The sequence below is a fragment of the Sapajus apella genome, unplaced genomic scaffold (assembly GCF_009761245.1).
Source record: "Sapajus apella isolate SASKATOON/1434 unplaced genomic scaffold, GSC_monkey_1.0 scaffold37, whole genome shotgun sequence".
NCBI lineage: Eukaryota > Metazoa > Chordata > Mammalia > Primates > Cebidae > Sapajus > Sapajus apella.
The window spans coordinates 15,943,781-15,968,324 of record NW_022436977.1 but is presented as its reverse complement, the minus strand read 5'-3'; the positions used below and the strand labels follow the sequence as shown (position 1 = coordinate 15,968,324).

General features: G+C 38.6%; 2 protein-coding genes across 7 annotated transcripts in view; one reads left to right on the top strand and one right to left on the bottom strand.

The window, feature by feature from the left end:
* The window catches only part of GALK2 (galactokinase 2), a 108,916-nt gene extending 86,085 nt beyond the window's left edge, over window positions 1-22,831 (top strand). For 5 of the 6 annotated variants that reach the window (XM_032297810.1, XM_032297809.1, XM_032297811.1 and 2 more), the window contains exons 9-10: window positions 14,176-14,377; window positions 22,262-22,826. In XM_032297810.1, the coding sequence (XP_032153701.1) occupies window positions 14,176-14,377; window positions 22,262-22,469 (410 nt within the window). In that variant the 3' untranslated portion in view covers window positions 22,470-22,826. Of the gene's footprint in view, window positions 1-14,175; window positions 14,378-22,261 lie in introns of all 6 variants that reach the window. The other variant, XM_032297808.1, reaches the window with a different exon arrangement.
* Window positions 22,779-24,544, bottom strand: part of FAM227B (family with sequence similarity 227 member B) — a 287,158-nt gene continuing 285,392 nt past the window's right edge. The window contains exon 16 of the mRNA XM_032297820.1: window positions 22,779-22,964. Within this exon, the coding sequence (XP_032153711.1) occupies window positions 22,869-22,964 (96 nt within the window). The 3' untranslated portion in view covers window positions 22,779-22,868. The remainder of the gene's footprint in view (window positions 22,965-24,544) is intronic.

Sequence of the window (24,544 nt, the reverse complement as noted above, 5' to 3'; positions counted from 1 at the left end):
GGACATGATTTCATTCCTTTTTATGGCAGCATAGTATTCCACAGTGTATTTGCATCACATTTTCTTTATCCAGTCTACCATTGGGCATCTAGTTTGATTCATGTCTTTCCTATTGTGAATAGTGCTGCAGTGAATATATAAATGCATGTGTCTTGTTGGTAGAATGATTTATATTCGTTTGAGTATATATCCAGTAATGGTATTACTGAGTTGTAGTTCTGTTTTGAGTTCTCTGAGAAATCTCTAAACTGCTTTCCACAGTGACTGAATAATTTACATTCTCACCAGCAGTATATACTCATTCCCTTTTCTTGGCAACTTGGCAACATCTGTTATGGCTTTTTAGTAATAGCCATTCTGACTGATGTGAGATGATATCTCATTATGGTTTTGATTTGCATTTCTATAACGATTAATGATGTTGAGCATTTCTTCAATATGCTTGTTGGCCACGTCTGTGTCTTCATTTGAGAAGTATCTGTCTGTCCTTTGCCCATTTTTAAATGGAGTTGTTTTTTGCTTGATTTGTTTACATTTTTTAAAGATTCTGGATATTAGACATTTGTAAGATGCATAGTTTGCAAAAGTTTTGTCCTATTGTGTAGGTTGTCTGTTTACTCTGGTGACCATTTCTTTTGCTGTACAGAAGCTCTTTAGTTTAGGTCCCATTTGTCAATTTTTATTTTGGTTGCAATTGCTTTTGAAGATTTCATCACAAAATCTTTGTCAAGATTTATATTCAGAACTGCATGTACTGAGTTTTTTTTCTAGGATTTTTATAGTTTTAAGTTTTACATTTAAGTTTTTAATCTATCTTGAGTTGATTTTTTAATATGGTAAAAGGAAGGGGTCCAGTTAAAATTTTCTGTGTATGAATAGCTAGCTATCTCAGTACCATTTATTGAATAAGGAGTCATTTTTCCATAGCTTATTTTTGTTGACTGTGTCAAAGATCAGATGGCTGTGGATGTATAGATTTGTTTCTGAGTTTTCTATTCTGTTGCATCAGTCTACATGTCTGTTGTTTTACCAGCACTATGCTGTTTTGGTTACTGTAGCCTTGAAGGATAGTTTAAAGTTGGGTAGTATAATGGCTCCAGCTTTGTTCTTTTTCCTTGAGATTGCTTTAGCTATTTGGGCCCTTTTTGGTTGAATTTTAGAATTTTTTTTTCTAATTCTGTGAGAAATGAGACGGGTAGTTTGATAGGAAAAGCACTGAATTTGTAAATTGCTTTGGGTAGTATGGCCATTTTGATAATATTGATTCTTCTAACCCATGAGCATGGAATGTTTTCCCATTTGTTTGCGTTGTCTCTGATTTCTTTCAGCCATGTTTTATAATTCTTATTGTAGAAATCTTTCACCTCCTTGGTTAGCTATATTCCTAAGTATTTCATTCTTTTTGTGGCTATTGTGAATGGTATTGTGTTCTTGATTTGGCCCTTAGCTTGGACATTACTGGTGTATAGAAATGCTTCGGATTTTGGTACATGTATAGAATTACTACTGATTTTTGTACATGGATTTTGTATTCTGAAACTTTACTCAAGTTATTTGTCAGTTCCATGAGTCTTTGGGCAGAAACTATTGGGTTTTCTAGGTATAGTATCATACTTTCAGTATAGAGAGATAGTTTGACTTTCTCTTTTCCTATTTGGATGCCTTTTATTTCTTTCTCTTGCCTGATTGCTGTGGCTAGGACCTCCAATACTATGTTAAATAGGTGAGAATGGGCATCCTTGTTTTGTTCTGGTCCTCAGGGTGATGCCTGTAGCTTTTGCCTGTTCAGTATGATGTTGACTGTGGGTTTGTTATAGATAGCTCTTATTATTTTGAGGTATGTTCCTTTGATGCCCAGTTTGTTAATAGTTTTTAACATGAGTTGTTGAATTTTATTGAAAGCCTTTTTATGCCTATTGAGGTGATCATACGGTTTTTGTTTTTAATTCTGTTTATGTGTGAATTAACACCTACTGATCTGCCTTTGTTGAACTAACCTTGAATCCAAGGAATGAATGCTACTTGATTGTGGTGGATTAGCTTCTTGATGTGCTGCTGGATTCAGTTTGCTAGTTTTTGTTGAATAGCTTTGCATCTCTGCTCATCAGGAATATTGGCCTGAGGTTTTCTTTTTTTGTTGTGTCTTTGGCAGGTTTTGGTATCAGAATGTGCTGGCCTCATAGAATGAGTTAGACAGGTAGCTGTCCTCTTCAATTTTTTGGAATAATTTCAGTAGGATTGCTAACAGGTCTTCTATGTTGGTAGAATTTGGCTGTGAATCTACGTGGTCCAGGGCTTTTGTAGTTGGTAGGGTTTTTATTACTGAATCAATTTTAGAATTTTTTAATTTGTCTATTTAGGGATTCAGTAGCTTCCTGGTTCAGCCTTGGGAGGTTTTATGATTCCAGGAGTTTATCCATTTCTTCTAGGTTTTCTAGTTTGAGTGCACAGAGGTGTCTGCAATAGTGTCTGAGGGTATTTTGCATTTCTCTGAGGTCAGTGGTAGTATTACCTTTGTCATTTCTGATTATATTTATTTATGTCTACTTTCTTTTTTCTTTATTAATCTAGGCAACAGTCTGTCAATCTTATTTATTCATTCAAGGAACTAGTTTTGGTTTCGTTGATCTTTTGTATGGATTTTATGCCTCAATTTTATTTGGTTCAGCTCTGATTTTGGTTATTTCCTTTCTGCTGCTAGCTTTGTTGGTTTGCTGTTGTTTTCCTAGTTTGTTTAGGTATGATGTTTGGTTATTAATTTGAGATCTTTCTAATGTCTTGAGGAAGGTGTTTAGTACTATAAACTTTCCTCTTAATGCTACTTTATCTGCATCTTAGAAATTCTGATATATTTTTGTTTACATTAGTTTTACAGAATTAATTTCATTGCCTTAATATCTTTCTTTACCTAAAAGTCATTCAGGAGCAAGTTGTTTAGTTTTCATGGAATTGCATGGTTTTGAGAGATCTTCTTGGTTTTACTTTCTTTTCTTCTTCTTTTTTTTTTTGTGCTGTGGTCTGAGATCCTGCTTGGTATGATTTTTAAAAAAATTTGTTGAGAATTACTTTATGGCTGGGAATGCAGTCAGTCTTAAAGTATGTGCCATGTGCAGATGAGAAGAATGTATATTCTCTTGTTGTTGGGTGGAGTATTCGATAGATATCTTTTAGGTCCATTTGGTCAAGTGTTGAGTGTAAGTCCCAAATATCGTTGTTGGCTTTCTGCCTGGACGATCTGTCAGTAGGGTAATATCTCCCACTATGATTTTTTGGTTACCTAAGTCTCTCTGTTGGTCTCTAAGAACTTGTTTTATGAATCTGGGTGCTGTAGTTTTAAGTGAATATATATTTAGGACAGTTATCTTGTTAAATTGGACACTTTATCATTATGTAGAGCCCATTTGTGACCTTTTTGATCATTGTTAGCTTAAAGTCTATTTTGTCTGAAATAAGAATAGCAACCCCTGCTCTTTTTCTGTTTTCTGTTTGTTTGATAGATTTTTCTTCATCTCTTTACCTTGAGCCTATGGGTGTCACTATATGTGAGATAAGTCTCTTGAAGACAGCATGCAGTTGGTTCTTGCTACTTTATCCAAGTAATCCCTCTGTGTCTTTTAAGTGGGGCATTTAGCCTGTTTAAATTCCAAGTTAATATTGATATGTGAGGGTTTGATCTTGTCATCACTTTGTTAGCCAGTTGTTTTGTAGAACTGATTATATAACTGCTTTATAGTTGATATGGTTTGGTTGTGTCCCCACCCAAATCTCATCTTGTAGTTCCCATAATCCCGACATGTCATGGGAGAGATCCTGGGAGATAACTGAATCATGGGGTAGTTACTCCCATGCTGCTGTTCTCAAGATAGTGAGTGAATTCTCATGAGATCTGATGGTTTTACAAAGGGCTTTTCCACCCTTCACTTGGCACTCTTCCTTCCTGCCACCATGTGAAGGACATGTTTGCTTCTCATTCCACCAGGATTGTAAATTTCCTGAGGCCTCCCCAGCCATGCTGAACTATGTCAATTAAACCTCTTTCCTTTATAAATTACCCAGTCTCAGGTATGTCCTTATTAGCAGCATAAGAACAGACTAATACAATAGTGTTGGAGGGCTATGTACTTAGGTGTGTTTTGTGGTGGCAGGTACCAGTTTTTGTTTCCATGGTTAACACTTCCTTAAGGATCTTTTGTAAGGCAGGGCTGATGGTAATAAATTACTTAGCCTTTGCTTGTCTGAAAAGGATTTATGTCTTCTTCACTTATGAAACTTAGCTTGTCTGGATACGAAACTCTTGGTTGGAATTTCTTTCTTTAAGGATGCTGACCTTGAGGTGACAGTGTAGGGAGAGATGTTAAAATCAAGCTGTGGCTTCAAGCTTCTGTTAAACCAGCCAGACTTCCAAAGGCCCATGTGCAATTCTGATATTCTGTTTCCAAATTTCTAATAATTAGTTTCAGAAATGCTCAGAGGCCATTCAAATTAAACACACACGCACACAAAGCAAAATCCTTCAATCCTTTAGATGTTCTTTAGAATGGCTACACAACAAGCAGATGTTGTTTAGGAACTGTCTAGGAATAGTTTTAGGATTATGTGCCAGGCCTTACCCACAGGTAAGGATTGTCTAAGGGTATGGTAGAGTGGTCTGGAGTCTTGGAGCCTCAGGGGCGAGACTTAATTGGGAAGAGTGTTTCCCATGGTGTGACTCACGAAGAAAATGTGAAACTGTGGTCAGAGTGAGGAGAAATAGGCACATATATCAAGCATATAACTCAAGAACACACATCAGAGGCTGGGTGCAATGGCTCACACCTGTAATCCCAGCACTCTGGGAGGCCGAGGAGGGCAGATCATGAGGTCAAGAGATAGAGACTATCCTGACCAACATGGTGAAACCCTGTCTCTACTAAAAAAAAATACAAAAATTAGCCGGGCGTGGTTGCGTGCGCTGGTAGTCCCAGCTACTCGGGAGGCAGAGGCGGAAGAATCACTTGAACCAGGAGGCTAAGGTTGTAGAGTGAGACTCTGTCTCAAAATAAATAAATTAAATAAATAAATAAATAAATAAATAGAACATATATTACAGGACAGAAGAATCTGCGAGGAAGTAAATGGGCGGGTCAGGTAGTTTAGATTCTAACTTAAAAAGGAAGGAATTTGTTGGGAGCATTTCTTTTGGGAGTGTCCAAACTGCTCTAGTTGGGGTGGCCCAGCTGCTTAGCCACATTGTGCTGGGGTAGACCCAAATTTCATTGCTTTAATTACCAACTTTGCCTGTGACCACATGCTGGTCAGTTCCTGACTCATTAACTCATTTGTTTGCCTTGTGCGATCTCCAGAGTCATGAGTGATAATCATGGCTTTAATAAAGAACAAAGCACTGGCATAGGTTGCTCTTTAAAAAGACACCTAGAGTCAATGGTAAAGAAAAAAAGAACAAAACAACTTGTTATACACTTTATAATGTCCACATTACCCTTTACACATACTGTCTAATTTGAATCTCACAACAACCCCAGGGCACAGGGGTATCTGCATTTCACAGATGAAGAAACTGAGGTGAGAGAGTTTAGTGATTTTTCAAAACCACACAGGTGGTATGAGCTGGAGCCAGACCCCAAATCCTAGTCTTCTAACTTCATCCAATACTTTTTCTGCCATCATTTTTTAAACCTTGGCACACTTATAAGCTGCCCTTAGCAATCCTTCACCAATTACAGGAGATGATATCTAATTCTGACTTTGCTTGGCTCAAATTTTTTCTCGACACTAACGAGTAGTGATAAAGATAGGTAACTTTATGTCCAAAGAGTTTCCTTTATGGCTATTTCCCATTTTAGTGTTTTGGCCTTGGAAGAGATAAGACCATGTGGCATCTAGGAGCTTGCTTTATTTAAGGAACAACTCAACTTGGCCATAATATGCCTAAGCTGTTGTGTTTTAGAAGAGCCATGAGAAGTGCTATGAAATTTTCACATTTAATAAAAATGCAGTTCTCACAGATTATCTCAGTTAAGTCTAAGAAGAGTAGTTTGTTTTTATCTAATGAAAAAGTATAAAGGTGCTTTACAATCTAAAAGGGCCAGTTGTTTAGTAATTTAAATATCCAGTTAAGGGTTCTCAATTATGAAGGAAGCTGATTTAAATGCAGCTTATAAGATATCAGGTACTAAACTCTGTGATCTCAACAGCTTCTGTTGTTGTTCTTGTAAATGTTTTGGAAGAAAGGTTTTCCGTAAAAAGTTAGAAGAAACTCCAAAGGAAATTATAGACCCTTCTAGAGTTTACAGATGTTGGTTGAACAGAAATACTTAAAATCTGTGAGATGGACTTCTAATGACAAAGCCAATAAAATGGGTCCTTTGGTTTTGTCTATTGTTTTCAGTTTTATGAGATGAAATAATAGACTGTTAGAAACAAAGTATAAAAGAATAAATCAAATAATAATGATTTTTCTTCCACACAAGAGATATTATGCTTTAAGTTGTTTTGGAAGTCCAGTTTGCGGAAAATTTGCTTTCATTAATCATTTTTTCTCTCCCTCTCTGCCTGGTCTCTTCTTTTTGCCCATCAGCTTCATTGACTTCTCTGCTACTTTCTACCTACTATGCCATTTGTTTCCATGAGAGTCAGCTGAAGTGAGTAACTATGAATGGATCTAGTGGCTTTTAGCAGGTTATTGCCAAATATCAATAGTAATGACAACAAAAATTATGACCTATTGTTTGTGTATAGACATTAACAATTTAACCATATGAGGTCTCATTTGATCACCATTCATGCTGCAGGTTTCAGATGAAAATATCACATGCCACCACTCTATATTCAGGGTAGAGACGTTCCACAGTTTTTTAGAAAATGTTCGAGGAAAATGGTTTCTCGTTTTGTCTTTAGAAAGGATCAGAATGGGAGAGACCACAAAGATTAACACCCTTAGTCCCTTAGGACTTCTCTAATATTGGGAAGCCATTATTCTGTCAAGGGCCACTGATGGAACAGTAAAAAAAGACCAGAGACCCCTACATAGGAAAGCAATATAATTTAGTGTTTTAATTAGAAGTTACAAAATGTTCTAAGAAGCAGCAATATGAAAGTCTACTTAACACAGGAAATACTAAGATATATGCCTCTAAAAAGGGAAAGGGGACAGAGAGGATAAAGATCATGAGGGAAAGGGTCATATGAAAAGAAAATGGGAAAAAGAATCTGATAAAGGGGGGCAAGTTGCTTATAGAAAAGCACATAAACACAAATGCAGAGAAACCACAAACACACACCTGTTTGCATTCACTTCCTAACTGGCTCCTAGAGAGCTACATAAGCATATTTGTAATCATGGAGTGCTGTGAAATAGCAGCATCTTGATTATTCTTTCAGGGTATTGCCAGTTATAGTGTAAACACCTTGAGAATAGGGACATATCTAGGTGGTTTCTGAGTGGTTTTCCTTATCCACCTCTGGATTGCTATTCTTGGAAACCAACTGGTTTAGTCTAGTGGAGTTGTGATTTGTTAGACAAATTGACCAGTAATGTGTAGTTACATGATTGTGCACAGGCAGCTACAGCCACAACTACTTTTAGCCCCTACCCAAACAGTGGGAAAATATTCTGGGGTATGAAAGTCTCAGAAAGATTAATTATACACTTACATAATAAAATTTCCAATTCTGTCAGACTAGCATATTTATTCACTATGATTAATTATCCCGAGATAGTCTTCATTCAAGGTAATAAAATATTCTAAAATACTTGTCACTTTTTAGCTTGTTAGCTGAAAACAAATGCTCTGCATTCTTCTGTAATTATAAACCTTTATGCAGTTTGGTGATATGAGGCTATATGGAGAAACTTGCTGCATAAAAATGAGGGAGATGATGCTCCCTTGCAGTCATCAGACTGACATCCAGAACTGCATTCAGACCTGGGAAACACCCTTCAAGAAAGGCATGCACAGATTTATGTGTATTTGGAAGAATAAACAGGTGAAGGAGACTGGAAATTTGATCATGTGTTAGAACTTGGAAGGTTGCTCTGGAGAGAAGACTCAAATAGTAGCGGTATTTCACTGCTGCAGGGGGCAGGTGGCAGACTACAAAATCACCAGTGACAACAATCAAAATAGACAAATAGGACAACATGAAACTAAAAAGGCTCTGCACAGCAAAGGAAACCTATCAGCAGAGTGAAGAGAGAACCTCCAGAATGGGAGAGAATACCTGCAAACTACTCATCTAAGAAGGAACTAATAGCCAGAATATACAAAGAACTCAACTCAACAACAAAAAATAATCCAATTAAAAAATGGACAAAGGGTCTGAATAGCAATTTCTCAAAAGAAGACATGTAAATGGCCAGTAGGTATATGAAAGTATGCTTAATATCACTAATTATCAGGGAAATGCAAATCAAAGCCACCATGAGATATCATCTCAGCTTTGATAGTAGTAGAATGGCTACTATCAAAAAGACAAAAAATAACAAATGCTGGTGAGGTTACAGAGAAAAGGAAACTCTTCTACACTGTTGGTGAGAATGTAAATTAGTACAGCCATTATGGAAAACAATATGTGAGGATGGCTTTTTAAAGAGCCGGATTCTGGTCAGCTTGCTCTCTTCAGGCCCATGACCACACTCTGCCTGTTCCCACCTTGGGCCTTTGGCCATTCTCTCTTCACAGCAGGGACACTGTATGGCTCAGCCCCCTCTCTCCTGTGACATCTCCCACTACTGGTCTTCCCCCAGCAAGCCCAATCTTCTTAGCGCACCTTCAGCATTTCCAGCACTGGGATGTCTGCTGCAATTGCTCACTGTCCAGTGATGTCATAGTTTGTCTTATCTGTGTAACTAAGTTGTAAGTTACTTAAAGCAGAGGTTCTGCTTCATGTGGCTTTCCCATCATTTGGAGCATGCTATTGGGTGCACAGCAGGTGCTTAATAAGAACTATTGGTTAACTGTTGCTAGATGACTATCATACTCAGTGCTTACGGCATCACTCTTAGTGGAGGATGAGGTAATAAGGAAAGGCCACCAGCTCTTGCATGGAGAATTTAAAATTAAATCAGTGAAGCTCTTTCAGATGACTCAGTGCTTTTGGCATTGCTCTTAGCAGAAGATGAGGTAATAAAGGAGAGGCCACTAGCTCTTGCATGCAGAGGTTAAATTTAAATCAGAGGGACTCTTTGAAAGATGAGATAGACATGTCCTCTATCTACTGTTGACCTGCTGTCCTCAGAGCTTAAAATGGTGCTCAGTGTGCCTCACCTGTCAAAGGCTTTTTCTCATCCTTTCCCACCAGAAATCCAAGAAAATAACCAATTATGTGTGCCCTGATTTAGATTCCTTGATTAGAGATGGGTTCTGATCATAAATTACGTAACCATCATTTAAAGGAAAAAGTTAATAGGTAACTCTTTGTTACAAAGATTGCCTAAAAGAAAAACTAATTTGAACTGTTTATTATCTATTTTTGTATTCTTTCTATTTGAAACACATTTTGTTTGTTTTCGAAATCTCTTTTCTCTCACATCTGTAAAGCAAAATACAATATAAACAATTCTCAGTCATCTGTGATAATGAGTATTAGGATATACTTTGGGCACTGAAGTTTACTAATTGTTTCCAATTTTATGTTAGAAAACTTTCCTCACTTTTTGGTGAGGATGCTAGTGAGTATAAATTGTCAAAATAATAGTTTTCTTTATATTCCATATTTTACTTGTCTCACTACTGTTTATTTAGCCTAGTTTCAGTGCAGTTTTGTTACAAGAAGGATCTGAATCATTCATTCAACAAACATTTATTGAACCCTTACTAAGTGCCAGATCCTATTTTAGCCACAGGAGATAGTTGTGAAGAAATTAGACAAGGCCCTTGCTTTCTTGGAGTTGAGCTTCCAGTGGTAGGAGACAACCACAAACCAATGAACAAATGAACACACAGGAAAATATTGGATGGTGATAAGTGCTGGGAGCATAAAATAGGATGGAGAAAATATGTATGTGTGGGGGCTACTGCAGATTAGATTTGAGTCTCTTTGACGCTGTGACATCTGAGTCTTGAATGACAAGAAGGAACCACCCATGTGAAGATCATGGGGAAGAGCATTTCAGGCCAACAAAACAGCTACTGCCACAGGCCTATGGCAGGAGCCACATGGTGTGTTGGAAGCACAGCTAGGAGGCTAGTCAGAAGGAAGATTTAGCTAGCCAATAGAATTTATCACACAAGTCAAAGTTATTAGCAACAAAATGAAATACTTATTTTGCAGTTTAAGTGTATATGACCATGAACATTTAGATTTCAGAATCTGTGCCATGATTTCATGATTAAGTAATTATGTAAGATTCACACGGGAGAAAATCAGTGTTCTGAAGACTATACCATATATCCCGCTTTGAAGTCTTGGATTTCTTATGAATAGGATAGACCATTAATAATATTAGAGTAAAATATCATCTAGTGTTATATTCTTAAATTGAATTTGCCTTGGAAGTAATCATGCATGCAATGAACATAGCAAGAAACAGCTTCCTTCATCCTTTAATGTAATAATTGCTCTCAAGGATTACAAGAGCTTATAGACAGCTGGAATATCTGGCTATAATGTTAGCTGGACAGGGAAGAAAGCTGTTATGGATAAAGCTTCAGATTTTCTTGGATTTTTTTGGTATCTGTATAACAGAAACCTGATGAGTTGCCAGCACATAACAAGCCAGAACCCTGGATCCAGAGAGCATTTGTGACATTCAGCCAACACAGAACTGCTTTCCCACCCAAAGGGTGGTCTCCAAATCTGTTGTGGCTTTTGGCAACATTTTTATATCACAATTGAAAACAGATGCCCTTTCTGCCCTTTCCCTTGTTGTCTGAGTTACTACCGTTCAGGAGATTGTAAGTCATGGCAATCTCTCATGAACCTTTAGAATGCCCAGCAAGAGTCCCGTTAGACATTCCTATTCAGAAGTCTTGCTGTGAAACACTTCCTCTGCAAGAAGAGAACAGATGCAGGAAGGTGCCAGGATTGTGAAGTTCTGGTAGTCTTCTGGGTGTATTGTGAATGTTTTCTGTCAAAATCAAAGCACCAGTCCTGGATTTAATAGAATGTATCTCTTTGGATAGTTTCTATTTTAAAATATTTAATTCTAAAAGAAAATATTTCATTCTAAAGAAACGTGAAATCCTAAAGGAAAACCAAAGTATACTCTCCCTAATGGACTATATTGAGTTTTATTATAGGGTATGGCCCTAAGATGTGCTTGGATAGGATACTGAAAATACAGAGTATCAAAAATCACTAAACCACTAAATTCTTGATTGATTAAAAGAGACTTACTAGACATAACAACTGAATATAATGTGTGAAATCTGTTTAGATCTTGGTGTAAACCAACAGAAATTTAAACTGGTGGACAATTGGGGAAATTTAAACATGGACTAAATATGAGGCAGTATTAAGGAACCACTGGTAATTTTGTTAGGTATGATAATGATATAGGGGTCATATAAGAAAAGTTATAAGGACAGTCCTGTGGAGGGGAAAAAATGTAATCTGAAACTTGATTTACTGGCTCATTAGTAGAAATGTAAAAGTGCTTCTGAAAAAGTAATCATAGTTTAGGGGAGAGGAACCTGGAGGCAGACTCAGGAGGAGAGAATCATATAGAAAAGGAGATTTTGAAGGATGTTCAGTGTCCTTCAGTGGAGGGACTGTGCCATCTCTAAATGGCTCTGCAAGGGAGGAGCCAGGGAATAAATCCTCTGACCTCACTCTCCTCCCTCCCATTTGCTGCTGATCTTTTCCTGTTCTCAAATCTAGATGGCAAGGGACTCACTGGTATAGACTATACAAGTCAGCCTTTGGGGCTGATAGTAGGGTGGAAAGGGGCAGAGAGTAGAACTGGAGGTGTTAACAAAAACTACCAGTAAAAGTATATTCTTTACGACGTATAACAATATGGGGGGAATGTTGAAGGACAGATGCCCTTGGGAGAAGCCCTTCATAGAATTATAAAATGTTAGGGCTGGAAGGATCCCGAGAAGTGATTTTCCACCTCATTTTAGAGGTGAGACTATAAATAGGGCCTTATAAAGGTGGCAATTTGTGTACAGCTAGTTGTCACAGAGCTGTTAAGAAATTAGACTTTTTGATTTTTAGCCCTGTCTCTATTCCCTAGGCCTGGGAATTTTCATAAATTTTCCCAGACCCACCATACCAGCTCAGCCACTGTTCAGCATGGGTGAAAATGGTAAGAAAGTCTCAGTTGTTATTCACAGGAATGTGTAAATATTATAGACATAGCCATTGCAATAGGCCATGTTTCTGTAGCTGAAATTACAGAGTCACTGCGGGTAATCTGGAAAATACAAGTATGTGTCACCCATAAGGGACCACAGAGATAACACTATTAACATTTTAGTGCTTTAGTTTTTTTAAATTAAAATGTACATAAATATGTGTGTAGTGTATGCAAAATGAGTTATCAATTGTACATATACTTTTATTTTCATTTAATAATGAATAATTTCCTATGTATCAAACTGCCTTAGAATCTGAGTTTTAATAGCAGTAATATTTCAAAAATTATTATTTTTTTTGAGATGGAGTCTCACTCTGTTGACAGGCTGGAGTGTAGTGGCACAATCTTGGCTCACTGCAACCTCTTGCCTCCCAGTTTCAAGTGACTCTCCTGCCTCAGCCTCCCGAGTTGCTGGGCCTACAGGTGCGCACAACCATGCCCAGCTAATTTTTATATTTTTAGTAGAGGCAGGGTTTTACCATGTTGGCCAGGATAGACTCAATCTCCTGACCTTGTGATCCACCCACCTCAGCCTCCCAAAGTGCTAGGATTACAGGTGTGAGCCACTGCACCTGGCCAGTATAATTTTTTAAAGTCCTCTGTAATTAGATAGTTGAGTGGTTTCTTATTTTCTTTTATAATAAATAATGCTGCAGTATATGTACAGGTACATATATAAATATTATATATCCCATATAAATAATTGTGTTTATCTGTTCCTTTAGGATACATTCAAATTTTTTTTATACTTTAAGTTCTAGGATACATATGCAGAACGTGCAGGTTTTTTACATATGTATACACGTGCCATGGTGGTTTGCTGCACCCATCAACCTGTCATCTACATTAGGTATTTCTCCTAATGCTATCCCTCCTCTAGACCCTAACCCCTGACAGGCCCTGGTGTGTAATATTCCCCTCCCTGCATCTATGCGTTCTCATTGTTCAACTTCCCCTTATGAGTGAGAACATGCAGTTTTTGGTTTTCTGTTCATATGTTAGTTTGCTGAGAATTATGGTTTTTATTAAAAATTGCCGCCGTAAGAAGTCTCAGTGGTCCTTTTTGTTGGGGCACAGGGGAAAGAATGTGGCTCTAGTGCCAGGCATCCCTGATCTGTTTGGCTTCCTCTACGTTCAGGATGTGTGACCTTAAGCATGTCATTTCACTCTACTGAGCCTGCTTCTCTTTTCTGTTAACAGGGATCATACTGCACATCCCTCAGTGCTGTGATGAGAACTACATGAGGTAGTACTTTTTTTTTTTTTTTTGAGACGGAGTCTTGCTCTATCACCCAGGCTGGAGTGTAATGGTGCAATCTGGGCTCACTGTAACCTCCACCACCCGGGTTCAATAAATTATCCTGTCTCAGCCTCCCAAGTAGCTAGGATTACAGGTGCCCACCAGCATACGCAGCTAATTTTTGTATTTTTAGTAGAGACAAATTTTCATTATGTTGGTCAGGCTGGTCTCAAACTCCTGACCTCAGGTGATCCACCCACCTCAGCCTCCCAAAGTGCTGGAATTACAGGCGTGAGCCACTGTGTCTGGCATGTAGGGTGTGTTCAATAGATGTTACATCTCCTTTCTTTTGGGATGGATTAGATTGCACACAAGTGTATGCACATCTGTGCTGAGTGAAGTTAAGGAAATATAGTTAAGAGATTTTATTCAATATCAAGAAAAAAGTAAAACTGACCTACAAATAGACACATTCAAATAGACACATTTCAGTGGAAAGAACCCTTTCAGTGAGAGACCTATTTAAAGTTAAGATATTGATAATGAAAACAGAAACGAAAGTCTTCAAAAATATGTTTTTCTTTATACTGGGTTGTCCAGTAACTATTCCTGATCTCCTTCCCCACCCCCTTAGTGCTCATCTTCAAACTCTATCAGCGGGCAAAGCATGTGTACAGCGAGGCTGCACGAGTCCTCCAGTTTAAGAAGATATGTGAAGAAGCACCTGAAAACACGGTCCAGCTGCTAGGAGAGTTGATGAACCAGAGCCACATGAGCTGCCGGGACATGTATGAGTGCAGCTGCCCTGAGCTGGACCAGCTGGTGAACATCTGTCGGTGAGACAGTCTGGTGGGGGCCAAGAGATACCACCAAATAATATTGTTTAAATTAATGGAAAAAATGTAACATTTCATAATCTATGAGAATGAAGATTGTTCCGCACTTTCTATATGAGAGGTCTCCCATGATATAGAGCTAAACTTGTTCCCTGCTAAATATCTGTAGGATGAAAGATTTGAGACCTGTCCCCATGATTTTATGAGGCTCTGGGTTTGGAGTCAGTTTGAAGTCAGCTCTTTTTTTTTTTTTTTTTTTTGACGGAGTCTTGCTCTGTCACCAGGCTGGAGTGCAGTGGCGCAATCTCGGCTCACTGCAACCGCTGCCTCCTGGGTTGTAGTGATTCTTCCGCCTCAGCCTCCCGAGTAGCTGGGACGACAGGCGCGTGCCACCACGCCTGGCTAATTTTTTTTTTGTATTTTTAGTAGAGACGGGGTTTCACCGTGTTGGCCAGGATGGTCTCGATCTCTTGACCTCGTGATCCACCCACCTCGGCCTCCCGAAGTGCTGGGATTACAGGCTTGAGCCACCGCGCCCGGCCTGAAGTCAGCTCTACATCATGAGAAAGACCTTTCCATCTTTGGATGATTAAGCCTTTCAAGATGGTAGCTTTGCTCAGAGCTGGGCCCTGTTAACTTTCTCATGCTTTATTTTATTATACTGCTGCTCCGCCAGAAACTCCTGTCAAGTGTCCTAATTAAGTTTAGTAGTTCTACTTAGAAGGGAGAAAACTGACAGAGGATCTCAAGCTTGATGGGAGTGTGTGGGGACAGAATTGCTTGAGGAATCACCCAGAAAGCCAGCATTTCCTGCCTTCCAGATTTAGTTTAGGCAATTTGAGGAAATAAGGGCTGAAGAAAAGCCCAGGTGATAAATGCTTAATTGAGGCAGAACTGTAAAGAGGAAAATTCTTTCACAAAGCCTAAAAACAAATTTCTTAAAATTGTGAAGGAATGGAGATAATAGAGTTAGTCCTCTTATGCAGGAAGGAGCTCAGTGATCTTGGGAGAACTGAAAGGAAACTGGAGAGCTCTCAAATGTTAGATGTTATTTCACTGTGAGAACACAATACTATACTACAATTAGTAATGGAAATGTAATTAACCACTTGGAACCTGTGGCTTCCTCACTCATTGCCACACTCCCAGCCTGAAAAATTTAAACCAAGTGACTCCAGTGATCATAAATGGCCTGTGTAACCCAGCTTGTCAAGAGACTTGACCACAGCATTGAGGAAGATCTGCTGACATGTTTGCTCACTAATTTTCAAAAGCCTTTCCCAGCTTATTTCATTTAAGCACTCTTTTCTGAAAATATCAAAGGCCTAGTATATGGAAGGGACAAATATTGTTCGGTTCTGGAAATAGGAGGAAGTGGAATTATTTTTGCAGAGATCAGGAAGAAATGTCTTTGCCTGGAAGGAAGTGGGATGGTTTGAATCTCACTTGAAAAGCAGTGGAAGGGTGTTTGCTAGCTTCCTGGAATTCTCAAATGAACTTTCTCTTTCTAGAGTGGTCAACCTGTACTTGTTCTTGTGAAGCTTACATTCTCATGCGGAAAGAGAGAAATGACAATTAAAAATAATTTGAATAGTAGTGATAAGTGCTATGGAAAAAATTGGAAGGAACACAGACTACAGGGTTGGGTTGGTACTCTTTGTATGGATCGGCTGAAGAAGGCCACTTTGCGGAAGAGATATTTGAGCAGAGACCTGAAGGAGGTGAATAAATGAGAACAGCAAGTGTGTAGGTCCTGAGGTGGATACTTAGCTGTCATGTGTGAGGCTCAGCAAGATCAGCATGGCAGACGGCCAGGAAGGAAGGAGAGGCAGTAGGTGAAGTAAGGGAGGAAGCGGGGAGCCATACCATATAGGCTGTGTAGGCCATTGGAAGGCTTCTGGCTTTGAGAAGAGAAAGGGGAAATGGGAATGCTAGGCAATTCTATGCCAAAGATGCCTGGAAGGAAGACTTAGATAATTGCTGTGTGGGTGAAAGAGGGAAATCAAGACAACTCCTGGCTTTTTGATCTGAGAAACTTTCCTTATTCCTCTAAAAGCCATCTTTTTGAAAAGCACACTTTACCATTGTGGGTGGGTATGAGTTATCTTAGAGTACCATAAAATATTAGATCAGGAAGGAACCTTAGAGATCCAAGAGGGCACTAAGAGAGTACATTATTTGAGTAATGTCACATAATGAGTTCATTGGAAAGCCTGGCTCTCAATCCAGTGATTTTGCCAAACCTGCCTCTCCCTTTGGGTTATACTGAGATGTGATTACACTCAAATGTAGGTCATATATATGTGTGTGTACATGTGTGTTTGTATGTAACCTATTTTCATCTCCTAGCTTAGAAGCTTTATGATGGAGGCCTTTGTTGTCAAAGTTTCCAGCATTTGAACATTAAGCAAAGTCATGTTGAGCAGGGACGTAATGTGTAGAGTGGGATGAAAAGTGGGCTGAAAGAAAGTTTGCATTCTGGCTCTGTTTTCATTCTGAGCTCTGTGAGTTTGAACTATTGCCTCACTTTATGATCTCCATTTCCTTTTTCTGTTCTAGAAGTCTATAGATCTACACATTTTAAAAATAAGTTTTAGTGAAAAAGTTTATGGCTATGTCTTAAATGGGTTTGGAAGAGTACCTTTTATTTATCTTTTCATTTTATTTGTTTTTGGAAAATCCTTTCTTAATGGCAGCTAAAGTGTTTCTGACTGGACCGTTTTCATCTACTGTATTTATTTTCTGAGAAAAATTCAGTTCTGTGAAAATTCAGGAGCTCGGTCACTTTTTCATGATTGTTATGTTTGGAAAGTCAATTGCTAAGTATCAGAGTTATTTTCTACTTATTCCATAATCATATAGGGTTCAAGTTTTCCATATTGAAAGATTATCTTCTGGCTTGTGGAAAATATTGGCCAGAACAGTTGTCTGGTCTTTAAAGCTTCTTATTAATTTTTTCTTTGCTGTCACTGTGACCAGCAGATAATATTCTTCAAATGTTTCAGTTGGTTGCGAGTTACTGGAGGGTCCTAAGTGGCAGGGCAATCTCAGAGGAGGATAGCCTCAGAGGAATTAAGTTGATGCAGGCATTTTCCCTCCTTCAGTCAGTACATATTTTCACATGGATATCTGTATACCATGTGAAAATGCAGTCTACTCTCCACTTTTCAAAAGCTGTGACTTTCTCTTAAGATATCTGAGAACTAATGAGGGAAGGAGGAGGGGTTCAGAAGAATACAGAAATTAGAGGGAATAAGATAAAGGATGGTTAAAAAGGATGGGGAAGACAGATGGTGGAAGAGTAGCAGGTAGTAATATGGGGAAAGGTTCAAATAAATGAACAGTGGAGCTACTTGTAAGCCCTAGTTCCTCCTGAAGCCTTGTCAGTGTCTTACTGGGTCAGGCAGGGAGGGTGTTGGTCTTACTGGAAGGGGTCCTGGCAATGCCTGGTGTGAGCCACTGATGCCACAGACTCAACCTCTGGCAAAGTACTTCTTTGTTTAAAAACAACCACCACCTTCACAATTCCCTGCCACCTTTAAAAATGTTAACATCAGTAGGGAAGGTGTGACTAAGACTGGGCAGCCCGAGCAGGTTGCTTGACTTCCCCAGAAGAGGAGGGAAGCTGAAATGGGTTCAAGGAGGAGCATTGCCAAAAATAATCTTTACATCACCCTCCCTGGTCCACTTACAGCACTTCCAAATTCCTTTAGTGTTCCTGAAGGCCTTTTTGGAAACTATTTGTATAAAAAGACAACTAATTGAATGAGTAAATGAAGGACTTGAATACCTAGAAGACCCAAGGTGCTATACACACACAGAAAATCTTAGAGTGATCTGAACTAGACTGAATTAAAAAGGCATCTCTAGGTAGTTAGCATACAGGACAATGTATACAACAACTTTGTGACGTGGAGAGAAGGGGTACTGGGAAAGAGTAGAGTTCACCATTGCTAGCTCTCTTTTTCAGTTGAGCCTTTTCCTGCTCTTCAAGGGAAAATCAGTTTAGAATCTAAAGAAAGGAGCAGGGAAGAGGAAGAAAACTATCCTTACAGAGTGAGGCATTTTAAAAAAACTAAAACTTAAATTATTAAGTATTAAATTATTAAAAACTTAAGTTAGAACTTAAATTATATGAAACCAAGAATAATGAAGAAAAAGGTAATTTTTGCTGAATTATAAAATATCTCTTGTAACTGAACAAAATATAAACAGAAAGAAATGACAAAATTTTAAGTGGGATTACTGGAGGACACAAAATGTGAGACAGCTCATTCAGTATTGGTTCCCTGGTTTCACTTAAGACAAAATGATTAATGCCTTTTATTTCCGTTTGGCACTTGTTGAAATTAGAGAAGATTAATTGCTGCATTATTGCCCAAGCTAAGGAAGATGAATGACAAATTTTAATGGATCAACTATGATAACAAAAGTTAATTTGCTTTGTCTTCCTCAGAAATCTTTCTGCAATGTGTTCCATGGTGAGGCTGCTCAGCCTCTCGCACCCATGCTTTTGACAAGGTCATAATGGGGAAGAATTAAGTGCAAATCCATAATTCTGTGCTCTTTCCCTATGACCTTAAGTGCTAATCTGCATACTCGATCAAAAAAAAAAAAACACAAACAAACAAGGGAACGAGCCATTTCAGCTACTCTTAGGGGTTCACTTCTTTTTGAGCCTCTTTTACTTATGAATATACATGCCATTTGCAGGACCCGAACCCCTGCTCTCCAGTGGCCTTTAAGTGGCTTACATTTCTAAAGTAGACTTGTAGGCATATTTTCTTATCCTTTCTCTTTTGAACAGTGTTTAAAGCTGTGGTTTCTTGACTCTAAAGCAATTTGAAGGTATGGTTTCTAACCTGGCTGTAAAAATCACAGAAACTGTGCTAGACGGTCTCTTACCTGTGATTCTTGCCATTTCCTAGAGGCATAAGGTAGAAGTCTTCCCAAGTAAAGAATACACTGCTGACTGCTTATATTACATATAATTTAAAAAATATTTTAAAATAACTATTTTAGTCTAGCAGCCATTTAGTAGAACCTATTAAATGCCTAGAATTGTGCTGGGTTAGGGTCAGAGAGATGGATGTGACCTATTCCTAAATTCAAGATTTCCTGAAATAATTTATTTCATATCCATTTGTATAATATATATTCACTTATTTTGAAAGAAATGAAACAGAATTGAAATACAAAGCCTAACTTCTTACCTTCCCTCTTTCTCAAGTGTGTAGTACAGTTGGGTCTCTCTGGATCTCCTCCCCACCCTCTCCATTGCTCTGTATCTTGCAACTTAGTAAGCACTTTATGGTCAAATTAGTTCACTTTAAAGTAGGAAATTTGACTTTGGCTTTATTGGGTGCCTGGATAGTTAATTCTGTGAGTATACTTTTCAGCAATAAAAGGATCAAAGAGAACATTCCTCATAATCTCCATCCTTCATCTACCCTAGCCTTTGTCAATCATGCTTTATAAAGCAGAGCTGCCTTTGTTGCTTTGACAAATCTTTCCACATTATTCCCAATCCAGTCAGCACAATCAACAAAATGGGATCTGAGGGATTTTGGGGTTTTGGTTTTTGTGATTCTTGTATTGCCTCTCTGATGTGCAATAGCTCAGGAGATGTGTTTTTAATGATTTATCGTTCTTCCAGAAAAAGGTGCAAACATGAAAAGTTCGCTAAACACCCTGGGTTCACTTACTTTTTTTCTTATTTAAAGTGTATATGGGCTACTAACCTTTGGTCTTCTCAGCATTTCTATGGCATATGCCAAAAGGCCTATTAAGTACCAGTGGGGAACACTGCAGACAGACCTTTTGGACTTTATAAGTGTATGTAGCTGGGCAGGCTACTGACCAGCTGCTGGGGCAGCCCTGACTTGTGATCAAATGTGTCACTGACTCAGGGGCAGAAGCCTATTTATAATAGCACTTATCATTCTCTATTTGGGAAATTTGAGCCCTGATGATTTCAGACCATGTGATTGATGCAGTTCAGTTCATTTTCATCTGTAGCATGCAGAGTAGTGACAGAGCAGCTCTGGAGACTCAGTGGTGAGTATATTTACCTAGAAAGACTTCCAGCTTCTGCTCTCTGGAAACTAGTAGAAGTTTCAGGAAACAGACCCTCTGGCTCAATTCCTATAGATTTTATAGCCAGATTAAAAACAATACTCTCAGTTTGCTTTAGGTTCAATTTTGAAAAATCACAGCTTTAAAAAACTCTTTAAGTAAGAAAATATTATAAAATATGCCTTTTAGAAGTTCACTGAAGACCCTTAAAGGCTTGATGACTAGAGTCCAGCAAAATGGCCTATTTTGGATCTTAAATAAGAAGGCACAGTGTTCTTTACTATACCATGTCATGGCTGGCTTTAATGCCCATATTTTAGGGTCTTCCAGAGACACTTCAGTGACGCCTCAGTTTTTCCCAGCATCTTCCACAGTGAGAGTTTGATGCAACTACATATGACAACCATTTTTGAAATCAACAAACTGCAAACAGGCCCTTTGCCAACCTAGAAATTTAGAATTCAAGGATCCCAAGGTCAGAGAAATTTTTCAGCCTAGATGATGAGATTTAAGGCTTAGTTCAGCTACTGGGCCATAAGCTGAATGTTTAAGGGATAGGAGGAGATCAGTGACGTTTGTTTGTTTGTAAGCATTTTTTTTCTTTCCTGAACACCTATTTTCATTTGAAAAGCATATTTTAATATATGTAATAAAGCAGGTGATAAAAAGAAATCAACTGAGAAGAATCATTGAAGAGAAAATCAGTTACTGGCATGCAGTAAGTTTGATGTTCTAGAGTAGAGGTAGTATTCTATTGATATATCCAGAAAATAAAGTATCTCATTTAGATTGAAAAAAAGAGGTAAAATTGTGCCAAATTAATTATATAGCCTTTAATCCACTAATAATTTGGAGGGAATTTTATTAGGAATAATTAATTGTAAGTACATGTTAACTTTCTTGTCAGGATAAATTGCATCTTTTAAAGCTGAGTGATCTGTGTACATTGTGATAGGTCCTTTCACTTTGGTTAAAATCTTAGGTTTAAAATTGTACCTGGTTTACAGTGACTAAAATTACCTCTTGCTGTGTGGTCCTTTATATAGTTGTTGCCATCCTAATCAGATACGTCTCACTTGATGTTGAATTCTGAGTTCAGTAATCAGATCAGCTCCAGAAGGCACAGAGATGGTGGTATGGACTGTCATCCTCTTTGTGGAAAGATTTGCTTAATTTTCCATTAGAGATTCAACCAACCACCCACTCAACCTGGAGTTTAATAATAAGCTTTTTGTTGCTAAGTTTATTCAGTGAATGAGGCTATCTGTTCTAGGAGACTGATTCTTCTTTGTGAAATAGCCCAGCCATAAGAATGCAGCTGAAATAGCCACTGGTGAAAACCTGTATAGGACTGTGCACTTTAAATTTTGATTTGCCCTCATTTGGAGTGACCTTCTGATTCAGAGTTACCTACATTTCTTTTACCATTGCCTGTTTTATTTTAATGGCTCCTTCCTGATTTACGTGTAGGCTTGCTATACAACTCTTCAAGTGGCTACTTTATGGAATCAATATTACAGTGGGTTGTTGCCAGTCATGAAATGGGAGAAGTACTGTTGACTTTTACTACTTGGAGTCAAAACCAGGGACCAGATTTAGATACAATAAAAAAATTCCAGATCATGCTCTGAAACAGTCTAAATATCTTAATGTCCTGATATGTTTGATGACACCTAAAAACCTCTCATGTATTTTCTTCATGTAACTTAGGTAGGCTATGTGTTCCATAGACACCAAGCAAATCACTTTATTTTCATTTATGGGTTCTAATATTTATAGGTTCTAATATTTTTTTTCTCATTGCTTTAGGAAGTTTGGGGCTGAAGGGTCACGACTTACTGGAGCAGGATGGGGAGGCTGCACAGTGTCAATAGTACCTGCGGACAAGCTGACCAGCTTCCTAGCAAATGTGCACAAAGCTTATTACCAGAGGAGTGATGGAAGCTTAGCACCGGAGAAACAGAGTTTATTTGCTACCAAACCTGGAGGCGGGGCTTTGGTTTTCCTTGAGGCCTGAAAAATGTAAAAAATCTCAGAGAAACTATTTAGGGCGCTTAGGAATTGGCAGAACTTTCTATGCCACAGTAAATTAATCTTCTTTCTGTTTTCTATTATGATGAATGGTTGCTATTATCAAGATGTATTTCCAAAGAAATGGTTGAAAGCTCTCTATGCTTCATAATAGTTATTTTTCCATTTTAAAATATGGTTTTACTATTAAGAGCCAAGATCATGCTTGGACAGATCTTTTAAGAATATACTGAGATTTACTGATTTGAAGATTTTTAAAGATGAATGGTAAAACACACAATACTGATTTAATGGATTGGACTTGAATTAAATATATTGCTACAGTTAAACTGATACCATTGAATTGTATGCATTATTCTTGAGTAGAGTTCATTTCTGGTTTCTCTTAGTGTTCTTCCTCATAGTTGTAGTTTTCTGTTAATGATGATGATGATGATGACAGTGATGCCACACAGTCTCTCTCAATTTTAGCTTCAGAACGCTATGAAAACAATACAGGATTGAAGTTTTACAGATTTTCTTGGACACTGTGTAATTGAACGTGAGGTTTCTCCAATTATTAAGAGAGTTAGGATTTTTTTTGACAAAAGAGGGATACAGGTAGAAAATTCAGATTCATTTGAATATTTTTAAACTATGTGATATCATATAAATAACGACTTTCAATTCTTTTGGCCCTGAGCTATCTCCATCACTTAACAGAAAAACTTAGAAAAAAATATACTTTAAGTCTCTTCTATTCACATTGAAATAAAGAATTACTGAGGGGGTGCCAAGATGGCTGAGAGAAGCCAGTACTGGAATGCAGCTCCCAGCATGTAAAACACAGAGGGCTAGAGGACTTCATGATTCCAAACGAGGTGCCAGGTTCATTTCTGTGGGGCTGATAGGGTACTGAAATTAGGCCCAGGGAAGGAGCCGCAGGGCAAGAGCCACCCAGGGGGGCAAATCAAGACGGGGGGCGGGGGTTGGGGGGTGCGTGTCCCCACCTGAAACGTGCAGCTGGCTTGGAGGGTCGGGGGATTTAACCCCCTCAGTGCTCTGTTTCGGATCCTGTGCTTACCTCATCCCTCCTGCAACCCATGGTCCACGAGTGCCCTGCCAGGCGGTGGGGTGCCGTGGGTAGGTGATGCAAATCTGAGCAGTGGCTACCTCCCTGTGGCAAGTTGTCACAGGGATCTGGGCGGGAGTTTGGACTAACGCCAAGCAGGATGGACCATCCCACAGAAGGAGGCAGAGTTGAAAGCAGGGAAACAGACCATTACGCCTGGGAGGCCCCACCTCCACAAAACTCAAACTGAAGCCCTCACTAGAGAGCTTGGCAGCAAATACACCAGCTTGACCCCAACCAGGAAGATCCAGCTCTGGGAGAGATGCCACTGGGAAGGCAGGGCCCATCTCACCTGCAAACAAACTCCAGGGAAGGACCACCCACCCTACAAACTGACTGAACCCTAGAGAGCCCAGCAACGCCCTCTACAGGCCAAAAAAGATACAGCTCCAACCTCAATAGAAAAAAAGTCCACTCAGAGACTCCTCCTGAAATCACCAACTTCAAATATTAAAGGGATATAAATCCACAAAGATGGGAAAAAAACAGTGCAGAAAGGATGAAACCATCAAAGAATGGAACATCTCTTCTCCTCCCAGGGATCACAACTCCTGACCATCAAGGGAACAAAAAAAGACAGAGCATGAATCTGACGAATTGACAGAAGCAGGCTTCAGAAGGTGGGAAATAACAAACTTCTCTGAGTTAAACGACCATGTCCTAACCCAATGCAAAGAAACTAAGAACCTTGAAAAAAAAGTTAGATGAAATGCTAACTAGAATAACCAGCTTAGAGAAGAACATAAACGACTTGATGGAGCTGAAAAACACAGCACAAGAACTTCACGAGGCATACACAAGTCTCAACAGCTGAATCGATCAAGCAGAAGAAAGGATATCAGAGATAGAAGATCAAATCAATGAAATAAAACAAGAAGGCAAGATTAGATAAAGAAGAGTGAAAAAAAAAGATGAACAAAGCTTCCAAGAACTATGGGATTATGTTAAAA